Source organism: Papaver somniferum, chromosome 7 (assembly GCF_003573695.1).
Source record: "Papaver somniferum cultivar HN1 chromosome 7, ASM357369v1, whole genome shotgun sequence".
Taxonomy (NCBI): domain Eukaryota; kingdom Viridiplantae; phylum Streptophyta; class Magnoliopsida; order Ranunculales; family Papaveraceae; genus Papaver; species Papaver somniferum.
The window spans coordinates 103,359,498-103,372,444 of NC_039364.1; the positions used below are offsets into that span (position 1 = coordinate 103,359,498).

The 12,947-nt window shown below is 35.3% G+C and overlaps 1 protein-coding gene across 1 annotated transcript; it reads left to right on the top strand.

Moving 5' to 3' along the window:
* The first annotated feature begins 5,622 nt into the window (after window positions 1–5,622).
* LOC113298017 (leucine carboxyl methyltransferase 1 homolog) lies at window positions 5,623–11,199 on the top strand. Its single transcript, XM_026546656.1, has 13 exons — window positions 5,623–5,805; window positions 7,060–7,148; window positions 7,252–7,394; window positions 7,526–7,573; window positions 7,881–7,959; window positions 8,229–8,331; window positions 8,857–8,977; window positions 9,087–9,134; window positions 10,036–10,119; window positions 10,349–10,413; window positions 10,582–10,633; window positions 10,728–10,766; window positions 10,906–11,199. The coding sequence occupies exons 1-13, from the start codon at window positions 5,726–5,728 to the stop codon at window positions 10,966–10,968; spliced, it is 1,014 nt and encodes a 337-aa protein (XP_026402441.1). The 5' UTR covers window positions 5,623–5,725; the 3' UTR covers window positions 10,969–11,199.
* Window positions 11,200–12,947: the final 1,748 nt, after the last annotated feature.

The following is a 12,947-nucleotide window of genomic DNA, read 5'->3' on the forward strand; positions in this document are numbered from 1 at the left end:
CGCCAGTGTTTTAACCGTATCCTATCCTACCCACTATTTGGCGGGTAGGGTGACGGTTAGGGATTTTTTACCTGCCGTTAAATGGGTAGGGTGACGGGTAAAAATCGAAATTATCTTATCCTACCCGCCTACCCGTCTAATACTGAAAAGACAAAGTAACCCTTGTATTGTTTTTTCCTCCTGCCTATTTTTTGTTATTTTAAAACATATTAGGGGTATAATGGAAACTGGGCTTTTCGTCTACCTATCTCTATTCGCTTCTTTCTTATTCTTACACAAATCGAACACAGAGTCACAGAAACCCATCTCCTTTACCAGTGCTAACCCTAGACCTTACTCTTCTCAAATTCATGTCCATCTTTCAAGGTATCGGTTAAAACCCTTTACTCAGTTGGTTCGCTTACACCTTAATAATCTATTTCCGGCAAATCTGATGCAGAAGTTTTGAATTGACGTCCAATCTTAGGTAAACCCATAATAATCACATAACTATCATTTCTTTTTTCAATAATCTGAATGGATTTTACTTTTTATACCTGAAGTACGTTGTATTGCTTGGTGGTTTCATTTGTATTTGAAGAAATTATTTGAAATCAGTTGAGTAATATGATTGCCATTATGAGAAATTAACATGCATGTTAACTGATTGATGAAATTTCTCATAAGAGTTTAGTCTGTTCCACATGGAGGACGAAATCAAGGTTGGAGTCTTGATTTCCTTTTTTATTAGTAACCGATTTTGAAATTTTTATGAAAAAACCCTATACTACTGAAATAGAACGTGGGAATTAGGATTTTTCTAAATAGAACGTGTGCTTGATATCTTAGAAGCTTGATTCTGATTTTAATTTGGATGCTTAGTTTTCCATAAGTGAGTGAATTTGTACTTTCGTAATTATGTATTAACTCTTTGCTTCATCTATTTGATTATGCTTAGTTTTCCATAATGTAATTATGTTTTGAATTAGATTGCTATGTGGCTATCCTGATTTATTGTGTATTAAATCTTTGCTTCATCTATTTGATTATGCATATAGAGAGTTCTTAAGAGAAACGATGCTGGTGACCATTTTCCTTCACTTGCAAAATGCTTAGGCTTTGAACTGTTAAGCATCGTTATCAGCAAGGTAAGATGTTGAGTTCCTCATGCATATGACAGTCACCAAAGGTAAACCCATGAAATTGTTTTGTACGAGAAAGTTTTGACTCTACATACTGAAATTAGCTGTGGATTGAAATCATGTATGCCACATTTGGAGCCTAAAAGAAATAAATTGTTGTTTACATGGTTTTAACGATGGGAAACCATATGGGGTACTGTTAACAGTGGGTGATGTATATGATTCTTGCTTACTAGTTCCTGCTACATCTTACTCCGGGTCTCTATATTGTTTTTTAAGAATGTGTTTCCCTACGTGTACTCTAACAGTGCTGCTGCATCTTTTACTTGCGTCTGTTTTTTTATTTCCAGGCTCTCTCACCTGAAGAGATAAATTTCGTGCCACTAAAACATATTAGATAAATCTCTCTTGTTGTTCAAAAATATTAGTTTTTCTTGATAACATTTCTAGGAAATTCAATTAAGGAAAAAACGTGAATTGATTCTCCAAGCTCGTAGTTAAGTGCAAGAACAAATGATACAATGTTTGCAAATCTTATATAATTATTCCCCTTTAACTGCCCAGTTAGTCAGAAGACTGATCTTCACATCAGGAAAAGTCACTAAACATGGTTTAGTGAATGGCGTGTCTTCTTGCACCGGTCCCTCTAAAATACTGATATAACTTAAGGTTTTGAATAAACCGAACTTCAAGTATGCAGTGATTTTGTGATGTTTCACCATTTTTAATTTAGCAGCATTATAAACTAAGTATTTTATGTTTGTTCAAGCATTAAAAATCCATGTTTACGCACGTCGATTTGATCAGTAATGTTGTTTTACAGCATTTTCATGCATGGTCAAACCATAATTTCATGAACCTTAGAGATTTCAAGATTCTTATGATTCATCCTGAATTGAATGTCTGTATAACGAAGACCTTACCTTACCTGATGAAACCATTTTGATAAGATGCATGCAAACCTTACCTTACCTGCACAGAACACCTGGTAGTCTCTGTATTAACTTTTGGTTCGAGTGTTTCTTTCAAATATACTTACAACATTTATAGGTAATTGCAAGATAAGTCTGTATGACCATTTTGGTTGTGTGTTGTAAAACAGAGAAAAGCCATAATCTTGTGGAGTGTTGGAGGTTGAAAAATTGGATTCTAGTGAGAGTCAGAGAGACCAAATCATGAAATCTAGCAGCTAGGGGAAAAAACACTTGACCTTTTTGGTGTCTCAGTTTTCTGGTTAATAGTAATATACAATATGTACTAATGTCTTTTGAACCTCGTTCTCTTTTCATGATTTCGCATTGTTGGTATGCTACGACTCTTAATTAATCTTTGTAAATCAGCTTTGATATGTAGCGTATAAAGAGATTTTGATGTTGACTGGCTTTATCTGTTGTTATGCAGCTTTATTTGGTGATCTTAGTACGTACTCCATCATTGTAGATGATAACTGAAGGAGGTCATATGAAGAGCTTTTGATGATGATACTCTTATATGAAGAACAAGGTTACATGAAGAACATGGAATTATGCTGGGATTCATCGTCTGATTTTGAAAAGAATAGAACTTTTGTTTCTTGAGACTACAAATGGCTTTGTGCCAAGCAAGATGCTTTTGTTTGTTCATTTTCCCTTGTTAGATTGGCAGTACCATTAGATAGGCTGGCTCTTATTTGCTGTATTGTTACAAGATTTTTTTTGTTTTTTGGGAAGCATTTTTTGTATATACAATCATTAACCGGAACATAGAAAACTAGAAGAAGGGAAAGAAAAAAAAACGAATTAGTGCTTTTACACGTTCGTTTGCATTGATTAGTCTTATTCCATATAACTTAGTGCTTTTAGGGAGTTAAACTTAATTATGCTTTTACACTTTAGGTTGCTTTCTAGGAAGAATTCACATATGCATCTTTTAATGCGGTTGTGATGAAATCAGGGAATTAGCTGTATATACTTGCGATCAAGGTATCCTAGGACTTTTAATAAATGAGAGATTAAAATATCAATTCTAGTCATTGATGAAAATACATGTTTGTGAATGATACTATCCCGTGACCAATATCTTCTTCTTTTGATTATTCCAATTATTATTTACTTTACTTTCAATTATTTTTATTGCTTTGATAAACAAAAATCCCCCTTTGGTTACTTAAGAATCTGAAAATTGCATAACGACAATTGCCTCTCTGTGGAAACGAACTCTTTCTTATCACATACTTCATTTATTTTAGTTAAGTAAGAAAGTGAAATTATTTTTGACGCAAACGACTGCGATCAAGAATCCATAGTCGTTACCAAACATTAACTCAATTAACATACATGTTTACCTTTCGTTAAATCATATACCACCAACCATAGAATAGCGGGTACGCTTAGCTATCCCAAAACTCCTTGTATCACCGGATAACAGGTACGCTTAGTCACCGGATTCTATTTAACCGAACCACCTTGAGGTCTGCTTACATTATATAGTTCAATCAAACACATTAGGGTTTGTGAATTTAGGTGGATCCCAATAGATAAACTTAGTACGCTCTGTTCACTTGCTAATGTTATCTTCACACGCGATTGCTCCACAAAATTCCTCTGTAAGTTCTCACATTTTCTACTTGTTTAGGAGATGCTTGACAATTACAGATCACTCAACTCTCTACTAGCATTAGATTGATCAATAAATTAATTCGGTTGCGCTCCCAAACAATATAGAAATCAATCATAAATATTATATAAGATGACTAAAACTCCAAATAAACTTGTATAACTAACAAAACTTCTTATTTTGAACATTGAATCCATCCATAATCAACAACAAATTAACTACTCATGATAAAAAGAAAGAGGGAGAAGTAGATATCTCATAGTTTCCCCTAAAGGAGTAAACGCTAGAATAAAGATGTAAAAACTTGCCTCTCCTCTATCTTTCGGTGATAAAACCCTCTTCAAAACTTGTTCGGAAACTCTTGAGAAGTCTCCTTAAATATCCCTATGAATATCAGGTTTGGAAGTACTTCAGAACTAATTTTTCCATAATTGAGAAGTATTTTTGTCACTTTTTGAAGGTGAGGATCGGTCTTACCCTAGATCCCGAAATAGGTAGGTCTCGGTTCCTATTTGATTTCCAAACTATTTGGCCCATAACTTTGGCGTACGAAGTCAGAATGACCTCATTCTTTTTGCGTTCTTATCGTCTCTTCACTCTCTACAACATAGAGTTGAATACTCCTGAATTTGGTCGATTTCCTCCTGGTCCTTAGTCTACGCTCACAGTTTATACCCGTTTCAGCACTCTTTTCGCTCCTTTTGGATGATTCTACCTAAATAAGACAAACAAAGGAAAACAAGAGTAAGACAAGGTAATCTGAAAGAAACATAGCAATACAAAAATGGAAATGATAACAAAAGTATAGTAAATTATGCACTTATCATGATGTCGTGAAAAATCATGTGGATCTAACCATATAAGAGGTTAATGAGAATCTTACTTGAATGCAGCTAGCATTCTTGCTACAATTATGCTTATTAGGTACATCTAGTTGCTCATTTTCTGATGTATTTGGGAACTTCTATCCATCTGGTTTTTTCTTTTGAGGGCTTTGGTTGTTTTTAGATTGTATTCTCATGCCCTCAATACAACAACTTTTTCCAATTAAAAAAAGAGCTCACAAGAGGTGTATTACCCTTGGAAAAAAACAATTGTTCCGAGGCGTTGTTAATTCCTACGTTTCTGATTAAGCAAATTTGTATTTTCAAAGAAAATCATTCCGAACAAAAAGTTGGGGATTCAGAAAGGACATACTAATTATACTTAGATATGTAATAATGGGACAACAATGTCTACATGATTTTACACACGGTGATCCTTCTCGGAAATGTTGATTCGTTTCGGAAGCACTCACCTTACATATTGCGTTCCCAAAATGTTGACAAAATCACACAGAAGAAATTATGGATTCGAAAATTTTCGAAAACTATACAAATTTTTATCCTGAGATGATGAGGCGTAGTAAATTATTAATGAGTAAGGATCTGTGGACACTCTATACATGATTTGTGCCATTTTCTCCACAGACTCAAACGACTTTGAATTTAAACCTAAAATTTTGATGGTACGTTTCACTTATAAGTCTCTATATTCCTACTAAAATTGAGCATAATGCAATATACCAAACCTCACCATCTACCGATTTTAATTTCAACCGTTAACAACTGGTTTTTAAAGGTGTAGATGGTGGTTTATTCGTCTCGAATTGTGCTCATTTTTAGTAGGAAAGTAAAGTGTTATAAGAGGAACATATCATCAAACTATTAGATTTAAATCAGTATCGGTTGAGTTTTGTGGAGAAAATAGCACAAATCATGTATGATAGTGAGTATATAAGAGTGTCCATGGATCCTCCAAGAAATTGTTCAGCGTTGACCAAATTACTGTATCGTATTATTTGCTTGACCACCGTTGACTCAATTATTGACGAGAATCCGTCCCTAGGTCAGAATTTTGAAATTAACTTCTCGTTCGTTTTCCGGACTTCCTCATCCCATGCCCTAAGAAAAAACTCTTCTCCCCCTAAAATTTCCCTCCCTATCTCTGCAGCAATTTTCAGAAAGAAAATGTCAAAGACAGCATCAGATTCCGGAAGCAATACTGCAGCAGTTCAAGCCACCAACGATGATGCTTCCGCCAGCAAACTGTAAGAGCTCCCTCTCATTCGAATCTCTGAAAAATCTAACTTTTGAGTTTGGGGTTGTTTTCTTTTGTCATATTAAACCAAAATTTGACTCCAAAATTTGTTAATTTCTTGTTCAGAATTTGCTTTAAGTTTCGTTTTTGTTTTACACCCCTGCAATACTTATTAGGAGATGATTCAGTGCCGGATATAATTAGTTTTATTTTTCCGGACTGCTTGGTCTTTTCAGCATATTATGTAACTCGAAATGAAATCTATCAAATTGGGGTTTTTATTTATGGATCATCAAGGGAATACTTGTATTCAGTTGGGTATGGAGTTGACGATATTAGGTGCTAGTGACCTGTTGGTGTGTGAAGTAAGAATGTGTGGGTTTACAAGAGAAGGGTAAATAAGAATTTGGGTAGAGTACAAGGGTAATGTACTTCGAATAATCGAAGGGTGAATGTTTTAAATAACTGCGTAAGTGGTAATGTTTTTGGGGCTGGGTAGTTTCGCTCAGAAAATTTAATACATTTTCTTCCGCAAATGCCACATTACAGTAAGAGCGTTACAAGAAGATGTATGTTTTAAAATCATGTCTTTAGTACTGCAAGAGTTGAAGCAAACTAAACAGTTTTGATTATGGTGAAATTGAGAATTACATGAGGACTAGTTTCAACAATCTCATTGCACTTGGGTAATGAATTTCTATGTGATGCAAACATCTATAAAGAGAATATCTAAAAGGAAGTATATGATACAAACATATTCAGTTGGAAGAGGATTTGGTTTTTGAATGAATTCAAGGCGCCCATAGTTTTATCCAGAAATTCTGATTCTAATTTTATATGGTTTATATAGGTGGCTCTGGTAATTTTAATTTATTAATTGTCTATGTTGGAGCTAGCGGTGAGATCCCATTATCTGTTAAGACCCCATGGAACTGACGTCCGCCTGATAACGAGTTATAGTGTCCACAGTTTAATCGATTTGAGACTTGAGTTAAATATTCTATGCCTGTAAGTGTGTCAACCATTCTATTTCTGCCTTGGTGTCACTTTCTGAAAAGAAGCTCGATATTTAGTTGTGCCATCCTGCATTAAATTTTGATTAGTGTTAGACCGATTATCATTCCAGGTGCTTGCCCGTGATATGCGGGTTTTTTTTTATCAGAAGCTATAAAACTTTGTGCAACTTTGAGCATCCTGTCCAACCTTAAAATGGCGCAAATCTTTTTTCGGCAATACTGATTATTTGTTATTTTTTAATGGAAAGATCGTGTATACGGAAAGGATATATGAAAGATGACTACATACACTTGTTTGTAAGAAGGCCAGTGAGGAGATCTCCAATAATAAACCGTGGTATGGGAAATGTTGGGAAGTTAAAGTTAGTGTTTCATGCTCTCACCACATAGTTTAACTCGCTGACATTTCTTCGTTGTGTGTATATGAATGTTGTCTGCAGGATACTATGCTCGTTGGGCTGCTCTCAGAAAGATGCTCCTTGAGTTTCTCAGTTATGGAAAGAATAATGATGACAGATGCTGTGGAAAGAAACAGATATTATCTCTTGGAGCTGGATTTGATACAACCTACTTCCAATTGCAGGTTTCTGCAGTTCCTTGAAACAAGTTTTGATGTTAACTGTTGTGCAAATAGTATTATGTTGGCTTTTAAATGTTAGACATGTCCTATGATTTTATGGTTCCGTTTTATATAATTCAATTTCCATTTCACAGGACGAAGGGAATGCACCCCATTTGTACGTGGAGCTGGATTTTAAGGAGGTAAAACTTGAAATGTTCATAGTTACACTATGGGTTTTACAGGCAATGCACTAGCTTATTTTGTGGCATCAGAAATTGAAGTTTCTGAGTTGGTGAAAGCTTGTAGTATGCTCTAAAACTTATAGAATCCTATATATGCATTTCCATCCAAGTGGTCAATGTTTTCTTCTTTCTTCTTTCTGTGGGGACTTCTCTGCTATGTACCTAGAAACTTGTACTGTTCCTTTCATGTTCATTTAAACGAGTAATATTATTCCAGCCATCCTTTAAAAAAAAACTCGAATAAAATCTAATTTATTTATGTTAGGTGACTAGCAAGAAGGCGGCTCTTATTAACACCAGCCAGTTGAGGGATAAATTAGAAGAAACAACATCCATTTCACCTGGTAGGTCCTGTTTAACAAGGAAGTTTCTGTTCTATACTTAAATATTAATCTGAAACATGAGATTTGCATTGAGATCTTTGCAAGTTAATGTAATGTAAAATTTGATTTGATTCTGTGCTACTTTGAGTACTGTAGTTTTCGAATATGTTGAAAACTGTCTGTTCAACCACTAAAATCGTTTTCAATGATAAAGAAGTATGAACTAGTTTTCAACTTTTTAGCCTATTTAAATCGTCGAATTCCTTCGCTAACAAGTTTTGGCTATGCAGAAAAAGGTGAAGTACTAGGTGACCATTACAAGCTACTTCCAGTTGATTTGCGTGATATAGGGAAGCTAGATGATCTGATAGCTTACGCCAAGATGGACCCCAGGTATTGCATGAATTTGGTCTCATTTCTACTGATGAAGTTCAAATCCCTCACGTTCAGGACTTTGTAATGTAGCTTATTTGTGTGTCCGTTTTGGACTGATACATTGTCTGTTTCCGCCAATCGTTAACTGAACTATGCTGTATATCATTCCTTTTATATGATCAAATTTTAGAGAAACTGAATCGTTCACATTTCCACATCTCAGTATGCAACGATTGAGAGTCTAACCAACACTTACATTCCTCAATCTGTATTGCATTCTTCAATCTTCTGAGTTCGTATAAAATTGCTTTATGCTTACACTTCAACTTCTTCCTTTTCTTAATATATTTCGGGACCCTTCAGATCTTTTTCATTTTTTTCATCTGTTATTATATATTTCTTTAATCATTACACATATTTTATTGCTATTTATATAACCATCACTTTATGGTTGTCCTTTAACATAACTAAACTATGGTTTATTAGATTAGAGTGATCTGATGAGGGAATGATTTAACTACACTATTTTGATGTTGTCATCAGCCTGCCGACATTTATAATTGCAGAGTGTGTTCTGATATACTTGGATCCAGAGTCAAGCCGTTCCATTGTCGGCTGGGCTTCAAAAACATTTTCAACTTCAATATTCTTCTTATATGAGCAGGTTCAGTCTCCTTTTCCGGTGTTGGAATGATCATCTTAAATGTTGTGTAATTTACTGAGTTTTGCGTGTCAATGTCATTTGATAAGATCTGTATATTTATGCATAACAGATTCTTCCGGATGATGCTTTTGGGCAGCAAATGATCAGAAACTTAGAGGTATCAAGATTTCTTATTTAGATTTTTAGATTTGTCTGAGTTGATATCGAAGCTTTTCTCCTGCTTATCATATACAAAAAGTGAAGTTTATTCATGTGAGGTTGGTTGGAACTTGGAAGCTAAAGTAGGTGTAACTGAAGATCATGCTAAATGGCATGTGCCTTTTCTTAGTGGCCCCCTATGTGTTGCCAGTCTGTGTTATTGATATTTGTTATGTTGATTGCTTGGTCAGGACGAGTGTGACTTGCAACAAAATTTTGATGACTTTCATACTTGAATGCTTATCCCTAAATTCGGAGAGTCACGACCCTTAATCAATTTTAACGGCCCTTGCATCATAATGGCCTTCTTCTTAAGTGATTTTGATCCTATGGCATTATGGAAAAGTATTGTTGTTCAGAACTAGACATGGATGAAAATTGTTCGTACAGATTTTTCTAAGTTTTTTGTTTCCTAACAGGGAGCTATAGGTGCCTCAGAGAGACGATTCCAGGCTCATTTTTGTTTGGGTTAGTCTGTTCAAAATGATTCCCAGTCATAGAGCCTTGTAAGATAGTATGTAAGCTGCAATTGTAGGTTTAGCAAATTTTATCATTAGTGGTGGGATCTTTTCTAGTTCACAGAGGCTAGAATAGATGACCCTGAGAGTTGAGTTGTTCTCTGGTGTTCTCAGAGTGACACATCAGGTATCTTGCGGTGAACGTCACTGTCTTGAACTGGGAATCTATAATTGGATGTGAAGGAGCTTGCTCCTTTCTCTTTCTATCAATAAATCATAATCCTTTCCCTTCCAAAAGAAAGAAAAAGCTGTTCACATTGGATTTTGGTTTTAGCATTCTTCTTTATAAGCCAGTGAGAGACTGCACCAAGTTTCCTTACAAAATCTTAATATCATTTGCAGAGTAGAGGATGTGCCCTCTTGGGAATAGATGCTACACCAACTTTGCAATCAAAAGAAAGACTCTTTCTTGACCGGGGTTGGCAGGTATATATCTTGTTTGGTACTTTTCCTCGACAATCGCCTATCATCTTTATTATCGTATTGGTTGATGTGAGTTTCTCCTTCAAATGGTAATGGTATCTTGCCCTAGCCGAATCAAAGGTCCAACTCTGTTGAAACTTTTTGATGGTTTGAGTTCATGTATGCTAACTAGTGAAACTGTCCGTGCTAATGTTTCTGAAGTGCATTCCGCCTTTTCACTTTGTATTTTCAGAGGGCTGTTGCTTGGGACATGCAGAATGTTTACAGCAAGTTCATAGACCAGAAAGAGAGGCGCAGGTGAACAGAGCCCTTTTTATTTCCAGTTTGTTTTAGTGAACTTTAAAATCTCTTCTTGCATATCTTTTTTGTACCTGTTTTTTCCTCTACTCCCTTCATTTGATAAACAGCATAACAGTAAGACATTTTAACTGCAACGTTACATATGCTGTATTTCTTGTCGATCAGGATTGAGCGGTTAGAATTGTTTGATGAATTTGAAGAATGGCACATGATGCAGGCAAGTCCGCATTTTCAATTTATTTTTAGTCCTAATTCAGAGAGAAATATTCTGATAAACAAACAAAATTAATGTCGATAAAACTGTCTTTCAGGAACACTATTGTGTGGCCTATGCAGTCAACGATGCCATGGTACGACCCCCTTCTCCCTCCCTCTCTCTCTCTCTCTCTCTCTCTCTCTCTCTCTCTCTCTCTCTCTCTCTCTCTTTCTCTCTCACACACACACACGCACACAGACATTGACTTGCTGCTCTTAATACTGGTTTGACAGGATTTGTTTGGTAACTTTGGCTTCAAGGAGAAAACAGAAGCGGGTGCGGTTAGTGCGGATTGAGGGCTACTTTGCGGACCTAACTATAAGTTCTTGGCAGATATACAATTAATCATTTTAGCGCGACGAGTTTCACTTTTTGTATTTGTGAACTCTGGATTTGGATTATGTAATATTATTCTTCCCGTCATTTATTGAAACTGACCATGTATGTGAATATGTGATGAGTAGTGATGGTGAATGAGGGACAGCTAGTTTTGCCTAAAATATACTCGTTGGACTTTAGTCAAACAAGTTTGAAATAGTTGAAGAGTTTTTAGTCCATACAAAAAGTTTTTTCAAGCTTTCAGAGTATGTAACAAATGTTCAGATACAACAGAAGCATCAACAACATACCTGTGACAACAAAACAGTAAAGCACACCAAGTAAAGAAGTAATACCATCAGATGATGAAGAAGAAAACAGCAGCACCGCAAGAGCTATCAGCAGCAGTACCAACAGTTCCTAACAACTGAAAACTCAAGGTGGAGTAGAAACAAGTTTAACTTAGAACACACACAAGTCACGGCTGAAACTCAAAATCTTATATTCATTCAATTGTTATTGTGCCCTGCTAATCTATTTGTTGATCTAGTAAAGCCTCTGAGAAGTAGTTATAATACTGGAAAAACATTCAATTGTGAAAAGTAAAAGTATTCCCGGAGACTGATGGTTGATAGAAAAAAAAGCTAAACTCAACGAGTAGCAAGAGATGAACTAACAACATCATCACAAGTAGTAGATATCCCAGCTAAGTAAACAAATAAATACTGAGAATCTTGGTTTAAGAAAGTTTCTAGGACTAGTTCTGTAAAGTTATTGGTTGTTGGAAAAAGTATTTAGATGCTGGTTCTTAAGGTTTTAGAATCAGATATGTTCGACCAACAAATGATAACCTGGTTATTGAAAAAGTTTCAAGGACAGGTTCTGGTTTATAAGAAAAACTCAAAACCAGTTATGTAAAGGTATTGAACATGTTGAAAGATATTGGAAATTTTAAGGTATTAGGTATTAAAAAGTTGTAGTGGTATGGATGCTTAAAAATTTGGAAAAAAAGGTATTGAATGAGTTACCTAAAGTGTTGGTACCTCAAAGAACAAATACATGCCCCTGAATAAGAAATCCAAACTGAATAACTAGAAGCACAAGAAGGATCATCACACATATCTGTCGTATTAATATGAGTCTTGTTGGAGAAAAATAAGTTTTATAAAATGGTTTTGATCTTGATGTGATTTGATCTTAGTACCTAAGAGTTCTATGGATACTCAGTCATTTCTTTTGAGAGAATGAAACTCTCTCACAAGCTTTACCATTCTATCTATTTGAGACTATACCGTATGACTTCTAGTAAATTAATTGCAAATAAGAAATTTCGAGTCAAGCTTGTATTGTGAAACATCTCGAAATATGATTCACGCAATGGATGTTCATTGGTTCTTTAGAAACTTAGTTCGAAAAAAAAATGTTCAAGAGCTAATCTCTTGGATCATTTGGAAATTGTCCAAGCAATGATATTTATATTTATGGCAAATGGGGAGGTTTCATATATCAAAAGAGAAATTAAGAACTACTGTAATTTTGACACATGGTAGGTTGGCGAACCATCTCGAAAACCATGAATATATGAGTTCTGAAATACACAAGTTCGCAAACCTTAAAGTTCAGAATGGGACAGTTCACCAACCCGGTTCACGAACCGTGGTGATCTTTTTCTGAGAATAAGGTATTGCATTACTGAAACCAGACGAAAAACAAAAGAAAGATTGTTGTCATACTATCAAAATAGGACACGCCCTGTTCTGAGTTTGAGGCAACAATCTATTGGTAGTACTAATACCCCCCCTTTTGATTAGTTAACTTATGTAATCTAATAAGCATATTCAAAATGGCTGGTAAATCTTCCTCCCAGCTGTTGAACCATGGTGATCTGAAATTATTAAAAGGCTAACGGTTGTCGAACCCAGATCGCAAACTATTTACATCTAAGTTCACGAACCAT